Source organism: Manduca sexta, chromosome 5 (assembly GCF_014839805.1).
Source record: "Manduca sexta isolate Smith_Timp_Sample1 chromosome 5, JHU_Msex_v1.0, whole genome shotgun sequence".
Taxonomy (NCBI): domain Eukaryota; kingdom Metazoa; phylum Arthropoda; class Insecta; order Lepidoptera; family Sphingidae; genus Manduca; species Manduca sexta.
In genome coordinates, this window is record NC_051119.1 from 7,698,311 (window position 1) to 7,712,710 (window position 14,400).

At 36.6% G+C, this 14,400-nt stretch overlaps 1 protein-coding gene across 2 annotated transcripts; it reads left to right on the forward strand.

The window, feature by feature from the left end:
• The first annotated feature begins 667 nt into the window (after nucleotides 1-667).
• Nucleotides 668-4,763, forward strand: LOC115444615. 2 transcript variants are annotated; one of them, XM_030170455.2, is made up of 4 exons: nucleotides 668-779; nucleotides 1,754-1,895; nucleotides 2,864-3,071; nucleotides 3,503-4,763. In XM_030170455.2, the coding sequence occupies exons 2-4, from the start codon at nucleotides 1,762-1,764 to the stop codon at nucleotides 3,887-3,889; spliced, it is 729 nt and encodes a 242-aa protein (XP_030026315.2). In that variant the 5' UTR covers nucleotides 668-779; nucleotides 1,754-1,761; the 3' UTR covers nucleotides 3,890-4,763. The 2 variants fall into 2 exon arrangements, with proteins under 2 accessions (XP_030026315.2, XP_030026314.2); XM_030170454.2 differs by having other exon boundaries at nucleotides 669-779; nucleotides 1,747-1,895.
• The last annotated feature ends 9,637 nt before the right edge of the window (nucleotides 4,764-14,400 follow it).

The window sequence follows — 14,400 nt, forward strand, 5'->3', positions numbered from 1 at the left end:
CATCACGAGTAAAAAAGACAAAGTATTTGTCATTACATTTGATCGCATAATGCAAACATTCTTATTTGAAATCAATCTCAAATCTTGAAATTGCGCATGGTAATATATCTACATAATATTAATCAATACTAATATTATTAAGTGATACTGTTCGTAGGGACTAACCTCTGAAACTACTCAACCGATTTAAATAAAATCACTAATATGTAGCTACATTACTCTTGAATGCTATAGGAAAATATTTCTTCCGGATAAACTTTGCACGCGGGCAGAACCGCTGGCAAAAATAGCGTAAAATATAATAGTCTACACGTATAAGAATTGCAACGCACTCGTCACCTTGAGACATTAATAATAGTATATAGTAATTAACCACATAATGGGCTTTAATAATTGCATAATCGACACTATCTTTCAAATCTGAACAAAATAGACTTCACTTAGCAACAGTAATGAACTATCAACACAGATGAATCGTATACGTAAGATCTAAATCCTAACACAAAACAATATTTTAAAAACCTCACATATCAATTAAAAAAAATAACCGTTAGTTCGCCCACTGAATTATTTTCTATAAATAGGTACTACAAATTATAAATAGCCAGTATCAGCAAATCAAATCATTAAAGCTGCAACGAATTTTATAGGTTAGTTTATCAGACAATAACTCAATATTATCAGAACTGCGTTTAACTTCGCTCTTATGATCAGTTTAACAAAATACAATACAGTATCTATACGTGATTTAGAAAAAATCTAGTGATTCTATTAAATAGGTAATATATTTGAATTTGTTAGTAAATTTTTTGTTATTGGGTTTTTCTTCCTAGCGTACTGGTGTCTGGAATTTGTGCCTGATATGGCGATAGGCTCGCTTCCGCCAGTTGCGCCAGTTTCGCCTCTGCCTACCCCTTTGGGGATAATGCTGTGATGTGTGTGTTTTTTAGGCAACATCGCTTTACTTGTATCACCTGCGCTCTGTTTTCAAGATATTGTACTAGGCAAATTGTTGAATTGGGTAACCATGTTAATTGCCTCGGTGGCATAGCTGTATTAGGTGTACGGTATGACGCTTTGAAGTTCTGAGTTCGAATCATAGTTGGTGCCTTTGCCCAACTTATAGGTTAATATGGGTTTCTTATATAGGGACTATCCTAAGATAGCGATAGTTAGCAGCAATAGCCAAGTTGAGAATGGACTGCTGAGACAAACGTCCGCAGGTTCAAATCCCAAGGGCACACACCTATGACTTTTCTAAAATTATGTGTGTATTCTTTGAGAATTATCGTTTGCTTTAACGGTGAAGGAAAATATTAGAGAACCTGCACATCTGAGAAATTCTCTATAGGAATTTTGAGGGTGTGTGAAGTCTACCAATCCGCACTAGGCCAGCGTGGCGGACAGCCAAATCCCTCTCAGTTGTAGGGGAGGCATGTGCCCAGCTGTCTGACAATATATAATACCTGGCTGATAATAATGAAACTATTATTGACTTTGCGGATGACCAACACCTCAGTCCGCCCCATGACGACAAAGGCTGCAAAGTCTTCGAAACATCGGGAGAAAATTTAAATTTTAAAACCGCGATAAAATTCGTAAAATAGTTTTAATGTCTAACATTCGCGTAAACATAAGAAATCATTAGGGCTGATATTATTATTTATTGTAAGATGCGGAATATAATTTACATCATCAGATATCGCACTTCACAGCAAAACTGAAATTCACATAGCTTGTGTTAAGTTTTCAGACTTTAAAATGTTTCGTCTAGTACTGCTAGCTGTCTGCCCATTCGGAGTGATGGCATACATGTTCGAATTAAACCCGACCAACAATTTATGGGAGAGAAACGACCAACTATTAATCACACTGGATTTTGTATATGAGCGTCTGTAAGTACATAATCAGTCTTACTTATAAAAAAATTTCAAAGGCTTAGTTAAAACACAAAATTTACTCGATCAGCTGTAAGTCAAAACCCGCCATCTTGCGTCTTAATACGAACCGGTAATGTTTTTGACAGGTATTTAAGCAATTCTTAACCACCTCTTAAAGCTAAAACAATTTTATAAGTAAGACTGAATGTTATTAATGTTAAGTACTGGGTGTTGCTCGCGGCTTTACTCACGTGAAAAGCCTTTCCAGCTACGAACGTCCCTATCCGCCAGCGCTATCAATTTTTAAAATCCATTATTTCCCATAGGATCAAATTACGGGGATAGAAGTAGCCTATGGGTTGATCATCTGATCATCATCAGAATATGGTCTGCCAATGTGCCAAACTTTATCCAAATCCGTTCAGTTGCTTCTACGTTGACTTGTAACAAACATACAAACATTCTAAACTTTCTTAATATAAATGTGCGGGGTTGTGAAGAAGTTGGAATGATTTTTCGAGTAAACGCATAATGCTGAATAAATTTGAATGAAATTTGACAAACCATTATTTAACTCGGATTAATGGTTAACATGGAGAGCAATAAAAAGGAATTTGATTCAAAGAAAGGTCTTTCAAGTCGTCAAAGCCACAAGCAACTGTGTATTTATAAATTTAATCTCAAGCGTATAATATTATTTTAATACTTATTCGACTACCTACAATCTCGGTGGCGTAGTTCCATTATTGTATGATTACTGTGTTGGGAAGACCGTTTCATTCTAGCCTCGGATTGGTTAATATTGGCTTAAATACCATATGGATTGTTCTGACCAGTCTACTGGAATTTGTGTTCGAAATCGCGAAAGTTGGGAAGGGCTCACTCCTTGTCACTTCATGTGGAGAAAAGTATACAATAGTTGCTGATCCACACCCCCTCCTCTCGGAGTTAAGGCGTGAGTGTATAACTGTACTATTTTTCAGAGCTGGACCAATAACAAACGACGGCTGCAATTCTCATAGAAGATCATTCTCGATAATGGCCCGGTCAATTATACAGTACGTTAGGAAAACAGACATAACAACCAAGAGAGTATTAAAGAAAATCAAAAAGCAGCTCAACCAGCCAGCTGATGTCATTGCTGCTGACGTCAGGCGGGATTTGAATATGATTAGAGCGATAATTGATCAGGTTTGTTATCTCCATCATTGACAGAAGCGTTATGAGGATATATTATTATATTGATTAATATTGCTGCCTTCACTACCTATGATCTGGATTTGATTCTATAATTAGGTATTTGTTTGGAATTTGAATCGTAAAACTATTTTGTTTATTTTTATATATACTTATATATTATGATATAAATTATGGGAAAAACTTTTTTTTTATTGCTTTCTATAACGAGACGAGCTTGCCGTTCGCCTGATGGTAAACGATACGACCGCCTATAAACAGTAGAAATACCATCTACATCTTGAATTACAATGTCTTGTTTGGTATTCCACTGCGCTCGCCATCCTGAGACATGAGATGTTAGGTCTTATTATGTCCAGTAGTTACAATGGCTAAAAACTACAGTCAATTTTGTTTTTTTTTTATTCATATCACTTTTTTTTCAGCCTATGAACGACATAAAGAAATATTGCCAGCCGAACACAACCTCCGTGGAGTGCGAAGAAAAATTACTTTATAACACAGCAGTGCAGTCTCTGAAGTGCCCTTTTTACATAAACCATTTTAAGCTACGAGAAGATTTAGAGAATCTGCTTCTAGCGGAAGACTTCCAGAACCTTCTAGAAGAAGCCATGAGTACCAGCGTGGAAGGAAACGATAAGAATGCTTTAAATTTCTTCGTACAAAGCGTTCTTAACAGAAAGAATGTTCTAGAAAAAATGAGGATGCTCTACAAAAAACACAAACACGACGTATTTCCTTGTATGTATACAGGGATGTTTAAAGACTGGCAAAAACGAATATGTTCTAATTTGGATGTATTAAGTTTGTAGTTGGAATAGTATGATTGGCGAAGAGATGCATCATGCAAATGAATATTCTAATGTAGGTGACCGTACTCAAGATGCTTTTTTACGATCGTTAACGCTAACAGAAACAAAATTTATGGTAAAATACTAACAGTGAGTTATTGCAGGTGTTCAAGAATTGTGAGTAGAAATGTAATTTTAAACGTGTCACTTGTCAGCAAAAGTAAGCAAAGGTTTTTAATAGCAAAGGATATTTTTAAAAAGATAAGCCGAAGCAAAAAAATTGCCTTAGTTAATATATTGCAACCAATTTAACATTTAGCGAGCCGGTAGAAATCTGATTGTATGGATGCTTCGCCACTGAAGGTTTTACAACCTTCTTCTATGCTTATGGAAACATAAGTATAAAGTTTAAATTTGTTTAAATTTCTTTATTTTTACTTATAAAAACAGCGTCGTCTACCCACAAGGTGGACAGAAGACTTAATAAAAGTCGGAGGAGGTCGCTGGATGCGGGTCGCTTCCAGTAGATCAATCTGGAAATATTTGAAGGCTCATGTTCAGCAATGGACCTGTGACTGGTGATGATAGTGATGATTTATAAAAAATATAATTGAATAAATATGGCTGACGTAATCAGTGGTCAGACTCAAGCGTCCCTTGTGTCATCAAAAATAAACAAAGCTAGACCCTCCATCTATTCATAAGTAATATTTGAATGGGCCCATTCTTATATCTAACCTAGGTTAGCGTTAACAATTGTAAAAAGCAAATACTCTTCGGCGTTTGATTCTAATGTTGTTATATTCATACGCAAAAAATGTATTAAAACACACATGTTTATGTTGTTGTACAAAAATGTTTTCCATATTTATAAATAAAATAAAATTGAAGATTATGTTCGTTTTTGAAAACTTATGATTATTTTCACGACACGTTTACTCAAAAACAAGTTTTTTCTAGTTTTATGTCTGTTTTCCGTTTGAAATAAAAGAAAATAAATCGATTTTATACCTAAATAATATGCCAATAGGAGAGATTATGACTGCAAAGGTCACAAATACCGTGTGTATCCTGATTTTTTTGCCTACCCCTATAGAAGCAAAGGCGTGATCTTAGTTATTATGAGTTCAATATCCCGTTAGCCCTTTACCAATAGTAAAAACTATAATAGGTGAGTATAAAAGCAGTATTTAACCTAATCTAGCAGCCAAAAGCCACAGTATTATTAATTTTACACCAAGCTCGCCTTGTGGGTGGGGCTTTTAAGGTAATTGTCCACGCCGCTCCCTTTGAAATTTTGTTACACTTACTTTCAAAATAATAGGATTATATAATGATTTCTTATACGCGAATGTTAGATATTGAAATGAAACTATTTTTCCGGATTTTATCGCGGTTTTATACTATAGTTCTGTCCCAAAATTTTAAAGACTGCAGCCTTTATGGTCTCGTGGGGAAAATGTTTTATTTGAATAGGATTATAGTTAATCATTCTTTATGCCACATTTGGGACTAAAGGTTGCCAGATTTGACAGCTTCGGTGGCGTAGTTGTGCAGTATGTAGATTAGACTGCAGTGCTTAGGTTTCACGTTCAATCCCTGGATAGGACATAGTGTATTTTTTTTTCTACTGATTATCAGGCCAGAACGGAATTAGTACCCAATATAACGATAGGCTCGCCCCATATCGTCATGGAAATATACATGGCGGAAAGTAAATGCATCAGTTGCGCCTGCGTTACCCCTTAGTTAGAGTTAGAGTATGTTTGAGTGTGAGTAAAAACAAAATAAATGAAAAAATCACACTATGGGAAATTCTGACACAATAATTGTCCCTATAATATTATGAAATTCACTGTCTTACTCTTTAGGGACAGATTAGTGAGATAATTGAAGAACCGGACGAGTGCAAGTCGGAATCGACAATTTCACAATATATTAAAATCCAAAAAGTATTCTTGACTGCCTTGGTGGCGTAGTTGTACTGCATGCGCGGTACGACAGCGCTCTGAGGTCCGGGTTCGAATCCCGGGTCGGGCAAAGTGATATTTGGGTTTTTCTGCTCAGTATCAGCCCAGAGTCTGGATATGTGCCCGATTTGGCGATAGGCTCGCCTCCTATCACATCATGGGACGGAACACACTTGGCGAAAAGTGGATGCCCTGGTTGCGCCTCTGCATACCCCTTCGGGGATAAATGCGTGATGTTGTGTGTAAAAAATATTCTTTATTTAAATTTTATTTTTCATCCATGAATATGGTGCAGTCTTTAACGTTCAATAGCTAATTTTGGCCGTAAGTGTACGGAGTTCAGGTTAAAGCGAAGGCGTAGAAACACGGAAGGCACGCCCCACACTAATAGTTCACTATAAATAACTTCATACGTATCTTAATGACGTAAAACCGTTATTTCGTTCAATACATCACTATTTAAAACGACGGTAAAAACCACCATGTTGGACTTTGTGACGCATTGGTTAAATATATTTACTACAAAGACATAAACTATATAGTTAGTTATAGACCGAACATCTGGGTAAAATGTTTGCTGCAAAAGTTATTAGCAATTGTTATTGTTAATTGTTAGTATGCGGCGATAGCCTAGTTGGGTGTGGAACGGACTGCCAAGACGAATGTCCTCAGGTTCAAATCCCAAGGGCACACACCTCTGACTGTTCTAAAAATCATGTGTGTATTCTTTGTGAATTTATCGTTCGCTTTAACGGTGAAGGAAAACATCGTGAGGAAACCTGCACACCTGAGAAGTTCTCTATAGGAATTTCGAAGGTGTGTGAAGTCTAACAATCCGCATTGGGCCAGCGTGGTGGACTAAGGCCTAATCCCTCTCAGTAGTAGAGGAGGCCCGTGCTCAGCAGTGGGCAAGTATGTAATACAGGGCTGATATTATTATTATTTATTTCCTCTTCATATATATAGCCTGCTGGGCACCGTCTGTATGGACTTATCATTTCAGTGTTTCTATATTTCAAATGTTGTGATAATCATTCCCCCACATTGCACGTGGCACGGGCTTGTACAAACGCAACGCGGTGCATTCGTAATCGGATGTTATGCGGCTAAGGGGCGGATTTAGAATTTATTTATATATGTATTTTGTCATTTTTACAATGTTCTTGGCAGAGTATTATTGCTATGACTGACGAGACGAGCATACCGCTTGTCTGATAGTAAGCGATACGACCGCCCATAAACAGTAGCAACACCATCCAACACTTTGAATTATAAAATATTGTTTGGTATTCCACTGCGCTCGCCATCCTGAGACATGAGATGTTAGGTCTTATTATGTCCACTAGTTACACTAGCTACTGCTACTGCTTGGCAGCGAATTTTTTTGCATTTGAACGACGAGACGAGCGTGCCGCTCGTCTGATAGTGAGCGATACGACCGCACATAAACAGCAAAACCATACAGAACTTTAAATTACAAACTGCGTGGCACTGCACTGCGCTTGTCACCCTGAAGCATAACAATATGTCTCAGCGTTCTTGTCTTGGTATGGAATAAGGTGGAAGATATCCTACCAATAACTTCCAATACAATATAAAATAAAACAATAACTTCTGTATTATGTACTGTCCCACTGCTGAGCACGAGCCTCCTTTACTACTGAGAGGAATTAGACCTAAGTTCACCACGCTGGCCTAGTGCGGATTGGTAGACTTCACACACCCTCATAATTCATATTATAGAGATTTTCTCAAGTATGCAGGTTTCCTCACAATGTTTTCCTTTACCGTTAAAGTAAGCGATTATTCCCAAAGAATACCTACTTAATTTTAGAAAAGTCAGAGATGTGCGTCCTTGGGTTTTGAACCTGCGGACATTCGTCTCGGTAGTCCGTTCCACACACAACTAGGCTATCGCCGCTATCTATCGCTATCTTAGGATAGTCCCTATATAATAAGCCCATATTAACCTATAACTCGGGCAAAGACCCGAAGTATGATTCAAACAGGACCTTAGAGCGATGTCGTCCTGCAAAATAATTTAGTTTATTATAAATTATAATTTCTATTACACTATCCTATGGTCCTAACTCCGTCCCCGCGCATTAATTTCAATGTTTACTTACATCCAATTTTCCTAATGCACCCCGGTTTGGTATTTTTTTTTCAATACAACAGACCGCTTGATTTTCTGCTACAACACATTCATGAGTTTTATAATATTAGGGGACGGCGGTATATAGTACTGCTTCGATTCTCTGGCTAAGAATAAATTTTGTGAAATTATTTATTATTTTGAAAGCGTAAAAATACAGTCTCTCATTAGTCTTTTTTTTTTACAATTTAGTGGGAATAATAGCTCGCCTGATGGTTAGCGATATGACTGTATTTAACTAGTAATATTGGATTGTCTAACTGTCATTTTCAAAATACGATCCCAATCGCTTTTTTATTTCCTTTGAATGACGAGACGAGCTTGCCGTTCGCCTGATTGCAAGCGATACGACCGCCCATAAACAGTAAAAACACCATCCAACACCTTGAATTACAAAGTATTGTTTGGCATTCATACAAATGAATTATTAAGTTTAGTCTATTCGCGGAATCGGATTGAAGATTGAGATTGGGGTTGTTTATTAAAATCGGCTGTAGTCGATACCCAATAATAAGGTACACTGGCTGGTGTTTATAATAACCTTTAAACTGAACACAATAAAGCTTATAGTATGCGGCAAACAACTTGAGCATTAGATAGAGAAAATAATAATATTTCGACTGAAGTTATGTGTAGGAGAGTTTAAAATTTTTGTTTATGTCCAGGTATTTTTGTGGCAGACTCTGTATGCATATTGCTTAACGTCAGAAATAGCCAATGATAGCCAGACCGACTCCCGCACACGAGAAACCACCTAGAATTTAAGGAGTTCAACAAAGATGGCGTGTTCCTTCACTAGAACTCACAGTTATTAGCATTAAGATTGCGATATTTCTCGGGGCGGTGACTAAACGCCCCCACCCTTTGGTAATAGGCGTCCCAACTTTTTACTGACGTCGAACTATTTGTTCTATATGTTTTCTTACAATTTTTTGTAGGCTTGATGACGATAGAAGTGGCATTTGTTGGATGGGAAGTTTTTTTATTGTAAGCAAGGCAAGTGACCCATGCACCTGATGGTAAGCGAAGTGGGCGTCAGATATGACAACTGACAAGATATACCCTCGCTAGTCGATACAATTATGGCGGCTTGTTTTAATAAACATCCACAAACAGTAAAAACATAAGTTGGAGATTTTTATTATTACTGCTACTGAAGGCAGATGAGCTCACCTGATGGTCACCATCGCCCATGGACGTGAAAGACTTTTTTAAAATCTCATTTGTAGAAAGACGGGCCTTAACACCGAGGAAACAGATATTGGTAGAGGATGCCTGTGGTACTAAGTCCCCTTCTTTATGTGTGTAAAGTGCAATAAATAAATAAAGGAATACCGTGGGGGGAAATTTCTGCATATTGCGCTCTTCTAAGCCGTGCTATTTCGCCATGTGTTCCTAATACAAAGAGCCATAAGTTTGTACTAGTCACGCGGAATTCCGAATTTGAATTCCTGATCAGGAAACCTAATTAGAAGACCGAACGTATGTGGCCAGCATTAGTCGGGATTTTCATAAAAGGCTAGCTGACCCGACAGACGGTGTCCTGTCTTAACTATGTATGCACGCGCGCATTCTGTCGATCGCTGACAGTTATTTCAAACCACTGACAGTTATGTAAAATTAATATTGTCGTTAAGTTTTCTTAAATCTTTTTATTTTCCGCGCAATTTTTTGACTTTTTTTCTTTCATAAGAACCTTTTCCTGACAATAACAAACACAACAAAAAAAAAAATAGTGAAATCGGTCCAGCCGTTCACGCGTGATGGCGTGACCAAGGGAAATAGGGATTCATTTTTATATATATAGATAGATAGATAACCACCCACGCACAGCGTGCAAAAATATTAGAAAAATTCTTGGTTCTCTCTCGCGGTGCATTAAAATAATTTTTTCTATCGGCTTACGTCATAAATCGTAGTGGGTGCTAATGCCGTGACAGATCGACCGCTAAGCCGCGAAGTGCGGGTTCGACTCCCTGTTTGTCATTTTTATTAACAACTTATTACGAGGGTGCAAAAGAAAATCTTGTTAAGTGTAATGTATATTGATAATTTGTTTGTTCATAGACCATATGTCGCGGCTTTAGAATTAGAAATTCCTTGTGATATGACTGGCGTGCTGAGGTCTCGGTTTCCATGTCTTATCGGGCAAAATTGAGCTTTTCTGCTCAATAACAGCCCGAAGTTTGGAATTCAGCCCTTAAGTCACCCACATCCTATTACATGGACCTTGATGTAGCTAAATACAGATGTCATACGTCTCTGCTAGCCCTTAAATAGAAGGCGTGATGTTTCATATGCTTCTTTCATAACTCCACTAACATTTTAACCTAGAGAAGGAAAATGGCGTGATGCTATGTTAATAATGCAAAAACTACTGTATGGAATTTAATGCAGTTTTCACCTATGTGTTGATAAAGATCTAACTTAAAATATATGCTCCATTTTATCCCGGGAAAACATGAACCGGGATTTATCCCGGGATTTTTCACGCTGACGGAGTTTCTTCGACGTAGACTCCGCTGACAAAAAAAGTACAGAATATTACTACATGTAGAGGTAACAATTGTCCATTCAGATGTTAGACAATGGACGGTAACAAGCAAACACTTTTAACTAAGCGATGTATACGGAAGTGTTTTATGTTATATTGTAAGGCTGACCTGTTTAAGTAAATGCTTCCTTGCATCATCATGAATACTTTTGTTAAACAACCGTCTCTAAATGTAAGAGTGGAAGTAGACGACATGTAGAAATTACCAAGCAGGAGTGTGCATGCTAAATGTGAGATTGGGAGTGGCTGATGTATTGAATTCGCCAAGCAGGAGTTTGCATGCATTATGTTCCGATTTGAAGGACATTGTAGTAGGGGAAATTACAAGGCATTATGAGACTCTTGACTTTGATGGTGGTAGGATATTATATGATTGTATATCCGCCCGGATAGCGACCACCGTACTTCATCTCCGAAACAAACACGTTTCACAGGTGGGTAAAGTATAATTAAGTAAAAAAAAATTCATTAAAAACGCGTATGGAAAAAAAGAAGTTATTTGAATATATTTGAAAATTTATATTTAGAATTCTTCTACGCGGATGAAGCTACAGACAGAAATCTAAAATGTTGAAATATCTTAAAAACAACGTTTATATTTAAAGCTGTATTCTTTCCCAAGTTTACCATTATTCAATATTAAATCGATCAACAATGCCAACATAACCGCAGATAAAGTCCCTAAAACGTTTCCTATCCGGAACCGGAAGCATTTGTGTAACCATTAATCATAAAAAAACAGCGGGAAACGTTTCATCGCTATTTATTGGAACCATAGACACGCGCGTGACAGTTTTACGAAATATTGTGAATTTTTATTTTTATTTTTGTATATGTAGAGGACTAACTTCATTAATTAGAGTTTTTAAACCAATTTTAGACTTAAATTTAAATGCAACTAATAGTATTGTTGAATATTTTCATATTTAAACTAGCTTTTGCGCGCTTCGCAGGCGTTAATCTGTTCTTTTGGGACAAAAAGTAACTATATATTTTTCCGAGGCAAATGGAACTTATATTTTAAGCTAGACCTCTATCAATACATCGGCGAAAACTGCATTTAAATCCGTGCAGTAGTTTTTACGTGAAGCGTGTACAAACATATAGACAGACAAAAATCTATAAAATATTAGTTTTTCTTCAATATTTATAATGTACAGACATCGGTCACTTACAATTTTATTATACGTAATCATAAGTGAAGAAGTTTTTGATCATTACAAAATAGAAGTTAATTTTAATTCTAAAGGCAATTGTCAGAGATAATTCAAACAAGTACCTACAAGAAATTTTAGTATTCTAACAGTGTTTCCTGACCTGACAATCAACATGACATCGATGTTCATTCACAGACAATACTAAGGAAGCGACCTATAAATCCAATATTTTCCATTCTAAACTTTCCCCATAACCCCGATGACACGTTAAGGTAAGCTCCGCATTTCCGACGCTGGGATGGGCACAATACCCCCCATTAGGCGCACGCGCCGGCGCACGGCAGACACGTGCCGACGCAGCCATTTTCATGTTTTGTGTTGATTACTTAATGCCGGATGGCGCTATGCGGTCGGGTTTAGAGATCCTTTGGGATATTCTAGAGCAGTAGCGAATGGTGGAATTTTTCGAAGATGAACCTGATGCAACATAGAGATACTAATATGTGTAAATGCGGTATGCAAATCATGATAATTAGATTCTACGGAAATTCTATATAAAAGGAAGCCGGCAGGAATCAGGTTAAAAATCTTTGTCACCGTTCTAGAGGATTAGGGTCTTGTAAGAAGATAGTCAATATAGTATATATAAAGCCGTGATTTAGTCCAATTGGTTCTATAGGTTACGTTTTTTGTTTAACCTACTTGTAAATAACGAGGTTGTGAAGATGGTTGGTTGCACGTTCGAAGTAAATGCCGTAACCGCTGTAAGAAAATGTACCGCATGTTTTAACAGAAAGAAATAAATTTGCAAAAACAACATCAAAATTTCTTGGGAAATGATGTAGAAATTTCTGTTCGAAATATTGCAATGTACTCCAAGTGGACGTGGAATAATAGAGATATCGCTTCATATCTTTCTTTTACAATGTACAAAGTACACGTGTAGTAGAGATATCCTTCCCTCTTTTTCTTTTGTTTGCAACAACAATCCACAACTAAATCACTACGGAATCCCGTTCAATTTATTCGCTCGAGCTTCATCGTTTCGAGAACAATATGCAAGTGCACGGTCCCTTAATATGTCCTATGAATTGATGGCTAATTATTAGTTATATACCCCAAGTTCGTATAAATGTAACCCAGCAATCAAAACTATTGTAAAAACTTTTGTACATTGTGAGGAAATTATTTGGACACAACAAATAGTTCTAAGATTATATAGAGCGGACATTGGGAAGATTGTCACACAAAGATTTCGCGCTCACGTGATGGTTACGCAATCCATAAAATAGTAAAACAGCAATCTATATATATACAAATGAATCCCTATTTCAATGGGTCACGCCATCCCGCGTGAACGGCTGGACCGATTTCACTATTTTTTTGTTTGTTGTGTTTGTTATTGTCAGGAGAAGGTTCTTATGAAAGAAAAAATCAAAAAATTGCGCGGGAAATTAGAAAATTTAAGAAAACTTAACGAACATATCTATAATATAAAAATGAATCGCTAAATGTGTTGGTAAGCGCATAACTCAAGAACGCCTGGACCAATTTGGCCAATTCTTTTTTTTTTAATATTCGTCGAAGCTCAAGGATGATTTTTACGGCGAGAAAATATCAAATAATTGCCGGAAAAATCCTAAAACAGTCCTTTTCTTTATCCCATACAAACGTTTTCTAACTAATACGTAGAGTCAATTTGAGCTTTATTGCTATTGTATAAAGTTCACTGTTGTCTAAGCAATGTAGGTGTGTTCCTAACATCAAAGCAGTGTGCGTTGGAGCACAGAATATAATAATGTAATGTCGCGTTCTGAAACTCAACAAAAGTGATATCGCGGGCCCGACTAAATTGAACAGTCACAAAATTTAATATATCATTAGTTATTTGGTTGGCTTCGCGATATTATTTCTTTTGTTTTACTTTAAAATGCATGTTTTCCCGTCATTACATCAGACAAACACAACCGTTACCAAAAGTCCATGACACCAAGTCATATCAAATTTAAAAAAAAAAATCGTTGTCGATTTGAAGTGTTCTTTTTCTTGGATTTTCTGTTACGTACTATACTGAGTTTGCTTTTGTCAACAACACGAAACAAATTCGTATATCGTGTTTTGTGCAGAGTGTTTAATTACCTATGATCACTAATTATTGCATGTGAATTATCAATTAATAATATAGATATGCCTCCTGTAAGACGAGGAAATTTAGAAATTTCATGGTCAATTGTATGTTGCCTGTTCCCGTGTTGGAAAACCATCAGATTTATTTGTCTATGCGCCAGGGAATCAAACAAAAAATATTGTATATCATAAAGCACTACAATGAAAATAAAACTGATTTTTGTTAATAATTATGATGATTACCAAGAAAGCGATTACTTACTTTTAAATGCTTATATCTGTTTTATTTAATAATTATTTTTATTCACAACGCCCTATCACCAGGGTGAAGGTTCTGTTCAGGAGAATTTTTGCCCCGACAATAAAATAGATAGGAACAAAAAACTGTCATATTACAAATCTTTTTGACAGGACGAAGTCTGTCGGGTCCGCTAGTTAATTATATAACTGTCAACTGTTTGAAATAACTGTCAGCGATTGACAGACTGCGCGCTGCAAATTCATAGTTAAGACGGTTGAAAGCGTAATTGTTTTAAGCGACATTTTTTGCGTCACTAAGTTTCATAAAT